We start from the raw sequence: 12,965 nt of genomic DNA on the forward strand, positions 1-12,965 counted from the left end.
TGTTTTTCAGCAGCAAAGCATGTATGAAAGAGGGTTGTTGCAGGAGCTGTTTCCCTCTTGCCTCACTGAAGCCTTCAGACAACACTTGCAGCAAATGTACAGGAAGGACGTGAAGGAGAAAGACCCTCCTACTGTAACAACCAATTATTTTTGTGTGACACACTGCAATATATACAGCCTCTCTGTGTAGCAAAAGAAGAATTCTCTCAGTTATCAGGGCAATTGCGCAACATTTTGCATGTATATATTGACCTTGACTGCAGATAATGCCTGCATCAATATTAACCACATTGATTAGATAGACAGGAGGGGGCATGGGAGTTTATTCTCTATTGACTTTTTGAAATCAATACAGTCAACCAAAGAAAGCAGTCAGGAGTGCAGAGGGCAGTTTGCCTTCTGATACCACACTTCATTCACTGTCTCTTACAGTTGTCTTTGGTGTGTATTTTCACTGAATCATGTTCAGGGAAACATTTTTGACAGAAAAAAAAAAAAAAGAAAAAAAAAAGAAAACAAATACAAGCTCCACTCAGATGTCCAGAGATTCAGAGAAATTCAGAAGTATCCTGAAGGAATAATGACAAAGAAAGTCATAGAAGCTCGTAACAGATACAAGCTGAATTAGTTGATGTGACTTACATAAAATGGCAAGGTGTTAAAAGTAGAAAACCAGAAAATATTAGAATAAAGGTGGGATTGGTGTCTCGGCTGGGTCTGAGGGTCTCTCCAACCCCCAGTTCTGCTGGCAACCAACCTAGATAAAGATTGCGGGAAGGAGCCACTGTCTGGGGAGTCCCAGGCTATTTCCAGCCAGGAGTAACCCTTAGGAGCATAGGCAGAGGCTTGATCAGCTCTTTTAGTAATCAGCTCAGATCAGCCTAGCCAGCTCCGTTCATGGGTTACCCCAGCTGCGTGTAGACAAGAGACGAGAGACCATGTGGCGTTCCACAGGGTCCTTTATTGAGGCTTCAGCCAAGGGGGCCAGTGATGATCTAACCCTGATCTGGGCAGAAGCTGGGGTTTTTATAGGGAGAACTGGAAAAGGGGCCTATGGTCTGAAACCAGGGTAAGATGACCAATAGTTAACAGGGAGATAACATGGGGTCCTAAGGCAGGAAGATGTCCACAGCTTAGTCACAGTGACTAGGCAGTTTTGTACTATCTTAGAGGGCAGATCTCCAGGGAGGATGCCTGTCAGAGGACTGGGCTTCCTCCACAGATGGGCATAGCAGTATTCTTTTAAACCGAGTGAACTTTTCAGCCATTACAATTATTTTTAACTAGCATGGTACCAAGTAATGAAAATAGGAGGCATATTACCATTTTATGCTGGGACAGATGTTCCCAATCATCATGACCTCTCCTCCATCTTAGATTTGTACATAGTCAGCATTAGTCAGGGATTTATTTCCTGTAGGTGAGAAGTAACTAAACAGAGCTAATTGGTTTTGTTTGCTTAAGAGAAAGGGGTTTCCCATTTGTAGATAACAGCTTGTAGTTCTCTATAGGAGGGGCTACAGGGTTATATAATCTCAAGGCAGAACTGCTGAGAGCTTAGAGTGAGTTACGCTGTGCACAAGGTAAATGGTTTTTTTTTTTTTTTGGACATGCAGGGAGTTGTATATGAAACTTAGTCAGTGAATGGCTTTTATAGATTAAATATGTGTTTGTACTGTATTAACAAGATTCTATGTACCAAATATTGAATTCTTAATCAGCTGCTTTCGAGGTGTACAGAGGTAAGAAAATGAAACGTAGATCACAACTGGGGAGTGGCTCCTCTCATCTCCTTCTTCGTACCATCAAGAAGCTGGCACGTTCTTTGCAAGGGTAGAATGGTGGGGGTTTGGGCATTTTCCCTTTGCTGCTGTTAATGCTTCAGCTTTGTTGCTGACAGTGCGTCAATGCCGTGAGGCTGGCATAGGCTGGGCACTGTTTGTGTGTGCTTGTTGCTGATGTGTACGTGTGGGTCTGAGTGGAGTGGCTGACAGCCTGCCGAGAAACTGTGGCTGCTTTAAGTTGCTTCCTAGGAACTGCTGTTGCTTGAAATTCCAGCAGAGTTGGAACTGGACCAGGCAAGCATTGCCCTGTGGTTATGCCTGTGGTAAAGGCAAACCTGATGTTGCTGTGACAAAATTAATTTTCATGTCTTTGAAGGCTTCTCTAAAGAAATTACAGAAGCAGGAAGTGCTGTAAAAGAGATTTGCCAGGATGAAAGAATTCCATCCTGGCTGGTTTTAATGGAGCATAATGGCTGCTGGAGAAAGCACAGCAATTGCTGAGTTTATAGCATGTATCTGATTAAACAGTAAACTGTAATTGGAAATCATGCCAAAATACACAGAGAGCACCCTCTGCTTTTTGGTCAGAACAGAACACTTTGGATGCAAATGATTTTGATTCACTGGTTCTCTGACTGAGCCAATTCCTCTAATTGTACAGGGATCTACTTAACTATTCTGCATATGTAAGAAATTGTTGTGGTTTAACGTAGTTTAGTTTTTAGTTAAGGAAAAAAATCCATGAGCTATGGAAGTGATTTCCTTCCTTGAAAGCTTCCTTTGGTCCTGACAGAACCAGTCAGATGTCTAATTTTGAATATTGATGCCCCATTAAACCACTGGAGAAAGATTGATACTCCTCTATGGAAGCATGTTTAAAAACGAACTAAACCCTAGAAAAAGCTCTCTTGCTTCTGGCCTTTGGACAGGTAACTGGATATTGTCTGGGCCAGGCCCTGCTCTGCTGCAGTGCTGCCTGGGCCATGCTTGCTCCGCTGCATGGCCAGGTCAGCCTGCAGCACAGCTTGGCTGAGATTCTGCTGCTTCCGAGATCCAACCACGGCTGGCAGGCATGGCTGGCTCCACTCAGCTTTGGGTGGATCCCAGCTGGGCCCCGCTCTGACTGTGAGCTGCTGAGCCATCCTGTTGGCACCGCAGAAAATCATGTGGCTTAAAACAGAGCCTGCAGCCCTGTGCAGAAAGCAGCCCTGTGCCTGCAATTGAATGTGGCAAGGGCCAGAAACCAGCAGTGCAGCCCGAGCAGCCACTGTCCAGCAGAGATCACATGGCCATCCATAGGCCCAGGCGAGATATTAACTCAGTGCACAGATGAAACTTGCAGACATCAATCCAAGAGAGAGGGAGAGGAAAAAAAAAACCGAAAGGGTGAAGACATGGAACAACATGGAGGCATCAAGGTCAGTGAAGAAAGAGTCAAATCCCTGATGGGAGGAGAATGAGGAGAGGCCTTAGTCTTGGGCTGAAATTCTCTTGTAAGGCTATTGTGAAGAAACAATTGATAAATCAGACTTTTTTTCCTGTAACTCAAGGAATGCATTAGGAGAATGTAGTGTTCTAACCACAGCTATGAGCAGAGTCACCAGTGCTGAAACGAGCAGATGTTGAAGTAGATATGATCCAATGAGAAGCTTGAACAGACAGAGATGAGAGAGATGAGAAACATTGCCCCAGGATGAAGAAAACCTCTGTTCCCAGAGATAAAAGAGAACATTTTGTTTCTATACTAGAACAGCTCATCCTTAAAATTGCATCCCAGTAAGCTGAAATGACTGATGGTGATAGTTGTGGGGAAGCTACCAATCCATGGGAGGGACTTTGAGACTGCAGATTTCTGGGTGGCTGCTATTCATGGAAATTGAAGCCATGATAGAACTGTTTCTTGTGAAAAAGTCTCCACGGCATGGCAGAAGAGACTCCTCTCCCCAAGTGAAATGAAGAAAGATTATTTTAGAAGAGTCAAACTGACTGAAAATGCCAAATTTTGTCTCTTTACATTCACAGTGAGAAAAGAAAGAAAAGCTGGGGGGAAGAGAAGTGTTCTGAAAGTTTATTCTATTTCTTATTATTGTGTTTCTTTTAGTTCTGTTAATAAGGTTTTCTTTACACGTTCTAAAGTTTTGAGCCAGCTTCTGCCCTTTTCCTAATCCATACCTCAGAACAGAAAACGGATAAGTAATTCTAGTGAGTGCACTGGTGTTGGGCCAGGGCTCAACCCAATACATTAATTGGTTCATTGTCCAGGAACACTCACACTGGTGAATCAAAACCACTACAGAAATATTTGAAGGCAGAATGATACAAGGCAGTCTAAATATAATCTAACTTTGACCTCCTCTGTTAATTTGATTTAAAGTCTTGAACCATAAATGATGGTTTTGAACAAGACAACTTCAAGAGCCAGATGGAGACTCCAAACCAGGATTGTTAACCTTTATTGTGCAAAAGTTATTTCTTCATTGCAGATACTAGGAAATCCAGCACAAGAAAACATGTCTGGAAAACCCAAGCTGCACTACTTCAATGGACGAGGCCGGATGGAACCAATTCGGTGGCTACTGGCAGCAGCTGGGGTTGAGGTTTGCCTCTGGTCTTTATACTGAGATCCTGTGACCAATGTGTGTTCTTACTCTTCTGTATGAGAAGTGTGATTGAGCAGCAGTTTCAAACTCTGCATTTAGTGCATTGCTGAGCAAGCCAACAGTGACCACGAGCCTGCCCTAAGCAGGGGGCAAGTTCCTGTCTCACTTCCACACATCATGTGCAAAGCCCGCTGGTAGCACCACCAAAGCTTCTCCCCTGTAGCTAGAGAAAGAAGAAATTTAAAACCCCAGCAGCAGATCCTGGCTTCTTATCTTCTGCTCCAGAGGTCAAGCACCTGCAATTCTGAGTACCTTCAATTAAATTCCAGCTTGCAAAATAGCAAGAGATTATTATTGCTACTACAGTGTAGTTTACCCTTGAAGGTACCGTATATTGTAAACCACAGAGTAATTTTTTTTTACCTTTGGCAGATTCTGATACTAAAGCAGAGATGGAGTGTTTCACAATCGGTGTGGGGAATTTGTGTTTCAAGATCCATGGGTTTCTGTCACAGTGATGGCCAATGGGCCTGACAGCTTTCAAATATGACATATGTTTCCAACAAATCAAATTTCCCAAAACACAATAGGGGTCTTTAGACCTTCTTTACCTAAATGAAGAAGAAGCTAAAACATGGAATAACACAGAATTTTTCTATTTCCTGCAGTTTGAAGAATCTTTTGTAGAAAAAAAGGAGGATCTAACAAAGTTACAGAAGGGTAAGTTTCCTTCACTTTTAAATAGTAACAGAAGCAATAGTAATAATAATAAGAATAAGAATTAGAATTAGTTTTCTGAGAACACCTAAGAATTCTTAAGTCTTAGTATCTTTGAAAAGAAAATCTCTTAACTGGATTGTACACAAGGTCTCAGTGTATTACTTGGTATCCCCCACCCGGTTGCTTCAATCTTCACTGAATCACAGAAGGGCTGAGGTCAGAAGGGACTTCTCATGACTGTCTACTCCACATGCCCTCTTCAAGCAAGGCCACCTCCAGCCAGTTGCCCAGGACCATGTCCAGCTGGGTTTTGAGTATCTCCAAGGATGGAGAATGTACAGCTTCTCTGGACAACCCAGAGAGTCAAAGAGCCTTTCCTTAAGTTCAGCTGGTTGACTCTCCTTTGCTTCAGCTTGTGTCCATTGTCCTCCATCTGATGGCAACAGAGGCTCTTGTCATCAGATCCTCTTGAAATTCATTAGCATTTTTGGTTGCCTACATAGTTACTGTTTTATAATTCTTATGAAAAGAGATTTCCAGATTTCTGAGTTTGCCTGTACCTCAGCTGCATTCCTCTCTCCCAAGGCAACTACCCACTGTGCTAGCTTCAGCTTCCATCTTCCTGAACATGATAATCATGTTTCCTCCAATCCAAATTACATGTCTGTGCTCTTCATCTGGCCTGTCAAAAGAAATCTGAGCTAGGGGCGAGTAGCATTTGCAGTCCTGCTGTCCTTTAGGAATAATGACTTGATACCTGTGCTACAGGCTGCCTTTCTAAAAGTATTTGGGACACTAGCATAAAGGTAAATGCACCCTTACTAGCAGAGTGTATCCCTGCATAATTGTCTTACATAGGATACAAAAAGTGATATAGCTGATCAGTTATCTGAGTATAGAAATACGATTCCCTAAAGCAAAAACACTTCCCTGCTTCTCTGATCTGATACCTCTCTTTCTGAAGGTATTTTTACTCCTTTCATGCTAGGACAAGGATTCTGCAAGCTTGCAAAAGAGTTGCATGGCTCCATCCTCATGCCAGTTGATATTTGGGTCTTGCGGGAATCTCATGGAACTTGCTCATTGTTCTGATTTCATGCCTGTATAGATGAGATGCCATTTGTAAAGTTAGTAGGTAGTCAAAAAGTGAGTTCATGCTTTTATATTTACTCTTATTTATTTTCATTATTATTCACCACCTTGTGTGTTAGCCAGTGCTTAGAAAGTCCACATATATTTCTTTATAAATCATGAGAGAAAGTGTCTGGGTCAGACCCTTCAGTCCTTCCCATCTGTTCATTAACCTCCATGAAAATCACCTGATTTAGGGATATGCAGTGCACGTATTTTTCAGTATATGAGAGCTTAAAGTTCTGCATTTGGCTGTTTCCTCAAATCTCAAAGGTTCCACTGTTGGTCTAAATATTTTTTATCCAACCTAAATGATTCAGATTCTAAATAAAAAGTAATCCATGTGGTTCCTTTGCCTAACACACACTCATGGTTGTCATTCAGGGACTGAACGTCTCCTTGTGTTATTCCCTTTCCCCCAGATGGATCCCTGCTCTTTCAGCAAGTGCCAATGGTAGAGATGGACGGGATGAAGCTGGTGCAGACCAGAGCCATTGCCAACTACATAGCAACGAAGTACAACCTCTATGGGAAGGACCTGAAGGAGAGAGCCCTGTACTGTGACACTACCACCTTTGCTTGTTAGAGCCCAGCTCACACTGTAGCTCAGTGTAACATGAGGATACCCCAGTTCACAGCGAGGTTCAGGGGGCAGAGCAGTGTTTTGTGCAGCATGAGATGGCTCTGACTGCAGGTGATGTCTACAGCAGTGATAGCCAGCTCGATTAGACAGGGCATGTGAGCCTATAAATCATCAATCAGAGATCAATGCAGTCATCAGAAGAAAGCACTCGGGGGGGCAGATTGTCTTACTGATGCTGCTTTTCATTTTCTCCTGCAGCTGTCAGCAGCGTCATTTTCTCCTCATCACATTCAGGGCAGTGTCTTTGAAGGAAACAAAACCACTCCTCTCTCTAATAACCAGGAATTAGTATAGAATTAGAATTAATAACAGGTAATGAAAGGACAGGACTCCTAGGGGACATGTGTTGACCTGAGGTATATTTGAGTGCTTCAGTTTAGTAAGCCCTAGTAAACACATGTTATGATATTTGGTAGAAATTGTATGGACCTGTTTTTAAAGTTGTCCTGTCTGATTGGATTTTTAACATGATTGGATGGCAGACATGGCAATTTTTAATCAAGTTCAAAAACCTATAGTCAAGAGAAGTATCAGTCCTAGCTAGTGAGAATTGGAAGTGGTACAGTCTTTATGTTTTGCCTTGGAATTTTGTATTTTTCTTTCACCCAAACTCCCCCATGCTTGCCCTCACTGCAACTGCATTCCTGGGGGAACTTCTTCTGGGTTTGTGTGTGTGGGAAAGAAGAGGCTGGGATTTCCCAGCATCTCAGAGAGGTTATTCGAGGAGTAATTGTGCTGTTCACACTTACTTGTGTTTGACCTGACCAAGTGGATCTATTCCTTTCAGAATTGATATGTACGTGGAAGGAATGTTTGATCTGTATGAGTTACTCATGACGTATATAATGCAACCAGCAGACAAAAAAGAGCAACATTTTGCTAATATGATGGACAAGGCAACAAACAGATACTTCCCAGTCTTTGAGAAGGTATGTGGCAAAGAGTTTGTAGCTCAATTGATACTGGTATCTTGAACAGCCATCATGGATCCACAAGAGTTTTATGGAAGAAAACAGCAGAAAAGCTACCACTGGAATATAAATGCTCTGGTTTTGGTGGTGCTGGGAGTAAGGTGGAGACAGGACGCTACGGAGGGGACAGAAGGCCCTTCCAGTCTGGGAGAGATGTAAAGCTGTGAAAACCCAGCACACACTGAGTTCCCAAATGTCCATGTTTGTATCTGGGTGTTGTTTCAGACAGAAGACACTACAGCATCAGCTTTGACATCAAGATTCCTCCTGAGTTGCAGATGGCCCTCTACCATACATGCTATGTAAATGCGTGACAGTTCCTTCTGTATCTCATGCAGCTTAGCCTTCAGTGCAGCTACAGCAGCCAAGGCAAGACGAGCACAACTGAGCTGCCAGACAGAAGTGCAGAAGAGAAAGAGCTGCTAGATTATGCCTAGGATGGCAGTGCCATCAGATCAGTATTTGTCCTACAGATGTTTGAACTGCATCTCCTTCTTTCACAGATAGCTCCATGCCATGGATGACCCTGCTTTGAAGATATCATATTAAGGAACACAGAGAAAAGACATCATCTCCTTCTGCTTCTGTGTTTTTAGGTTTTGAAAGACCATGGAAAAGACTTCCTGGTCGGCAACCAGCTGAGCAGGGCAGATGTGCAATTACTGGAAGTCATTTTAATGGCAGAGGAGTTCAAAACTGATATACTTGCCCAGTTTCCACTCCTGCAGGTAAATGAGTGGGCAGTTTGAATGGATAATGAATTGGAAATGACCACTGATTTAAACTTGCTGAGAAATATGGGAGAGTGGGAGGGTCAGAAGTGACATGCAAAATAATCAGATACCCTAAGAACTTTTAGCTGGCCTCAGCTACCCTTTTTTTTTTATGCCATGTTCTGTCTCTACCACCCCAAAAGCATGAGAGGGGGAGGCACAGAGTTTCTTCTGCAGCATCAAGCCTTAATGTGACTTTCAGAGCATGGATAACATGGAAATGTCTGCCAGCTGCAATGATTCTCAAGCACTGTGCTTTTTTTGGTTTTGTTTTGTAGAGCTTCAAAGCAAGAATAAGCAATATCCCCACAATAAAGAAATTCCTGCAGCCTGGCAGCCAGAGGAAACCCCCAATACGAGAGGAGGACGTAGCCAAATTTTCGAAAGTTTTCCACTGAGCAGTAGCCTCAAGCTCCAAAAACTATTTCATTGCATTTGCTAGCTGTGGGTTAATAATGAAAACACTTAAAAGCAAGTTTTTTGATCCTATCAGCAAAGGAAATTGTTCACTGATTAGGGAGTATGTTGGACAACACAGGATGCCTTAAATAACTGAAGAGAACACATGAAATAAAGTCTTTTTTGACTCGATCTTCTCGAGTGTGGCCCGGCTAGCTCAGTGATGAGGTTTCTCTTCACTCGAGTTTCGAGCCAGCATATGTTTGTGGGGTTCACTGATTTTCTTCAAGAATCCAAGTCTATAGAGCGAGTAAAGAAATCAGGGGGGGACTCTCTCTCTGGTTTGCATTCCACAGTTTATTTCTGTGAAGGGGAATCCAAAGGATGAGAGACCAAGGATTTGGGGTTTGGGGGGGTCTCTTTTAACAGGGTTTCTCGGAGGGAGGGAACATCAGAGAGGGAACCAATTATTTTTCTCAGTTAATACATCTTACAAACTTTCTACAAATCAAGGTTACACACACCAAGATAATAAATAACAGACACCAACTTCTTCAAATGCCCACAAATGTGTGGGAGTATTCTCCAGAGAGGGGCAGAGGGGGAGAGAGGGGGGGCCTGGTTTCCTGGCAACACAGGGGGGAAAGAAAGGGAAAGGTAAGCATGCCCTCTCAGCTTCCATAGTTTAGAGGCATTCTGGGACAGGAAAAACAGAGTTACAAACTTCCGTGTTGGAAAGAAGGGTTCTCTTCTCTCAACCCCGTGCTTTCCTGGGCTAAAGAAACTTCAAGCAGCTGGAAATGCCAGCGGGGTCCTCTCTTTACTCTATCCGGCCTCTCGCCGTGGGGCTGAGGAGAGAAACTTCAGTAACCATGGTAACCTGACGCCAGGTAAACAGGAGAAAGAGAAGCTGGGGGTGGGGGGAGAATCACAACTAAAAGATGGGAAAAGATACATTTCAGGCTATCAACTACAACATCTCCCCCTAATTTTTTCCAAAAGAAGGAAGGGAATTTGGTTTTACTTCTTCAAACCAAGGGGAAGGGGTTTGGGGTGTATTGGGATTTGGGAATTCCACAGCATTTATCTGAGGTGCAGGAGAAATTAACTTGGTGGTGGTGGTAACACACCAACGTTACAAAACAAAAAACATAATCAAAAGAACAACAACAACAATTACAAAAAACCCTAAAACAGTCCGGAAAACAGAAGACAGCCATCCCGAAAATCCCCATCCTGAGAAAATGTCTACAAAACTGTCATACTGAGGATGGTTTCTTCTTAAAATACAGGTAAACAAGGAACAAAAACCATCAGCTAAATTCATCAATAAACAGATTCAACAGTGGAAAATCAGGGTAGAATGGAGAATCTGGATTTCCTTCTCCACCTAAATATCTGTTTGTTCTTTGAACTTCTGCTACTGAAATATCGGGGGGTCTTGTGGGATGTTTTTCAATGTACGGTTTTACCCACCTCTGTGGGACCCACCGCAAACCCAGGGGTGTTGATACACAAGCGTATCCTCTTCCCCATGTCACTAATTTGTAAGGACCTTCAATTTTTCCACTTTCAGGGTCTCTCATCAGCACTGGTGGATGTTCTTTGAGCTTGTGTTTGCCATGAGGGGAGAAATGCTTAACCACTGGGGGGTTTTGATCTTCCATAGAACAGTTTAAAAAATTGAGAGTGAACAGGGCTTTGCATAATCTTTCTTGTGGCGTTAACTTTACTTTGTTTTTCCATTGATTTTTCAAAACTCTTTTGAGTGACTGGTGTGCTCTCTCTACTATTGCTTGACCTGTTGGAGAGTGGGGGATTCCTGTCTTGTGTCTCACTCCCCATTCCTGCAAAAATTCCTTAAACACTTTGGAAATATATGCTGGTCCATTATCTGTTTTAATTTCTTTAGGGATTCCTAGTACAGAAAAAGCTTGCAACAGGTGCTTTGTGGCATGCACACCTTTTTCTCCTGCATGGGCCGAGGCAAAAATTGCTCCCGAGAAGGTATCAATGGATACATGTACATATTTTACCTGTCCAAATTCAGGGATGTGTGTTACATCAGTTTGCCATACTTCACAGCTTTTCAGTCCCCTTGGATTGACTCCAGCACCCAGGGATGGCAGAGCTGTGCGCTGACAGTGGGGACATGTGGCCACAATGGCTTTGGCTTGATCTCGTTTCAGATTAAACTGTCGAATCAAACCTGGTACATTCTGATGAAACATTTTATGGCTTAATTTTGCCTGTTGAAACAGGTCAGGGAGTCTGGCCAGTCCAACAGGGGCAGCAGCCAGGGAATCAGCTCTGTCATTCCCTTCTGCTATGAAACCAGGTAATTCCATGTGCGACCGGGTATGCATAACAAAATAGGGATGTTCTCGATGGGAAACTGCATAAATTAATTTTGAGAGCAATTCAAACAAAGTTCTGTTTGAGATCTCCTTGAGGACTGCATTTTCTGCTCTGGAAACTACTCCTGCTACATAAGCTGAATCAGTGACCAAATTGAATGGTTCTGAAAACCTCTCAAATGCTCTAACCACTGCTGCTAACTCAGCAATTTGAGGGGACCCTTCTACATAATCAACATCTGTTTCCCACTGCTGCGTCTGAGGATCCTTCCAGGTCATTACTGACCTTCGGGATGCTCCAGAAGCATCAGTAAAAACAGTCAAAGCTTCAAGGGGCTTCTGACTCCTCTTATCTTTTGGTACCAAATTAAATTTTGAATTAAACAATTTGTGTGCAGGGGCATGAACTGAAATCTGCCCAGTAAAATTCTCCAGAGCAATCTGCAGGGTCTCTTGATTCCTCAAGAGGTGCTCAAACATTTCCCTGGTCATCTTCACTGAGGAGGTTTCTTCCTCAGAGAGGCTTAGGGGCAAATGTATACATGAAAAATCACAGCCAGCAAGTTCTCTCATTCTCAGCCTGGCTTTTCCAACCAGCTGGGCCATCAATTCCTGTGGCCTTGTAATATTTTTGGACCAATGGTGACTGAGAAAGACCCACTCAATGATTATCAAATGGTCTTTCTGGTCCTTGTCCCACTGAAAAATCAACCCCTGAAGGTGTGGCAATTTCCCCATTACAATAAATTTGAAAGGCAGCTCTGGATGGCATCTATGTGCCTGTCTCTTCTCCATCATGCTGCTTACCTTCTCTAAAGCATCCCTGGCTTCTGGAGTCAGAGTCCTTGGAGCACTCAGCTCATCTCCCCCTTTCAATAAATTGAAAAGAGGGGCTAGGTCATCAGTGGCAATGCCTAGCCAAGGCCTAACCCAATTCAATGTTCCACACAGAGAGTGCAAGTCGGCTAAGGTTTTGGGATTGCTGTTAAAAGCTAATTTTTGAGGAACAATTGTTTTTGCAGTGATTTCCAGACCTAGGTATTTCCAAGGAGGCATCTTTTGTACTTTTTCTTCCTGAAGGGTGAGTCCTGCAGTTGTTAAAACTTCGGTCACCCGGTCCAGTGTGGACTGTAGCAATTTTTCCTGGGGGGCACACACTAGCACATCATCCATATAATGCAGGATAATGGCTTCCCCCACCTCAGCTCGCACAGGGGATAACAAGGCAGCAACATACCATTGGCAAATCACAGGTGAATTTTTCATCCCTTGGGGGAGGGATTTCCAATGAAACCTTCTCATTGGGGCTTCTCTGTTGAGGGAAGGCACAGAAAAAGCAAACCTGGGGGCATCGATAGGGTCTAGAGGAATTTTGAAAAAGCAATCTTTGATGTCAATCACAGCCAATTCCCAATTTTGAGGAAGCATGGCAGGAGACGGCATCCCTGGTTGAAGAGGTCCCATGTCTACAATGACTTTGTTAATTTCTCTCAGATCATGAACTAATCTCCACTTGTCTTTCCCTGGCTTTTTAATGACAAACACAGGGGAGTTCCAAGGGCTAAAAGTAGGTTCAATATTGCCTTG

General features: G+C 43.2%; 1 protein-coding gene across 2 annotated transcripts; it reads left to right on the forward strand.

Moving 5' to 3' along the window:
• Window positions 1-1,505: 1,505 nt before the first annotated feature.
• LOC102113059 (glutathione S-transferase-like) lies at window positions 1,506-9,213 on the forward strand. Of its 2 annotated transcripts, none has more exons than XM_005521911.3 (7): window positions 1,506-1,583; window positions 4,268-4,381; window positions 5,053-5,104; window positions 6,658-6,790; window positions 7,666-7,807; window positions 8,446-8,577; window positions 8,901-9,213. In XM_005521911.3, exons 2-7 carry the CDS (start codon window positions 4,295-4,297, stop codon window positions 9,018-9,020), a joined length of 666 nt encoding a protein of 221 aa, XP_005521968.2. In that variant the 5' UTR covers window positions 1,506-1,583; window positions 4,268-4,294; the 3' UTR covers window positions 9,021-9,213. The 2 variants fall into 2 exon arrangements, with proteins under 2 accessions (XP_005521968.2, XP_087908794.1); XM_088052668.1 differs by lacking the exon at window positions 1,506-1,583 and adding an exon at window positions 1,721-1,742.
• Window positions 9,214-12,965: the final 3,752 nt, after the last annotated feature.

This window comes from Pseudopodoces humilis, chromosome 3 (assembly GCF_049639895.1).
Source record: "Pseudopodoces humilis isolate 2021_Gansu_Grassland_sample_001 chromosome 3, ASM4963989v1, whole genome shotgun sequence".
NCBI lineage: Eukaryota > Metazoa > Chordata > Aves > Passeriformes > Paridae > Pseudopodoces > Pseudopodoces humilis.

Bases quoted from the DNA above. Each gene is read 5' to 3' on its own strand.
- LOC102113059 (XM_005521911.3), top strand. From the start codon at position 4,295: ATGTCTGGAAAACCCAAGCTGCACTACTTCAATGGACGAGGCCGGATG. The intron at 5,105-6,657 runs GTAAGTTTCCTT...CCTTTCCCCCAG, and splicing joins TCTAACAAAGTTACAGAAGG to ATGGATCCCTGCTCTTTCAG. The intron at 8,578-8,900 runs GTAAATGAGTGG...TTTGTTTTGTAG, and splicing joins CCCAGTTTCCACTCCTGCAG to AGCTTCAAAGCAAGAATAAG.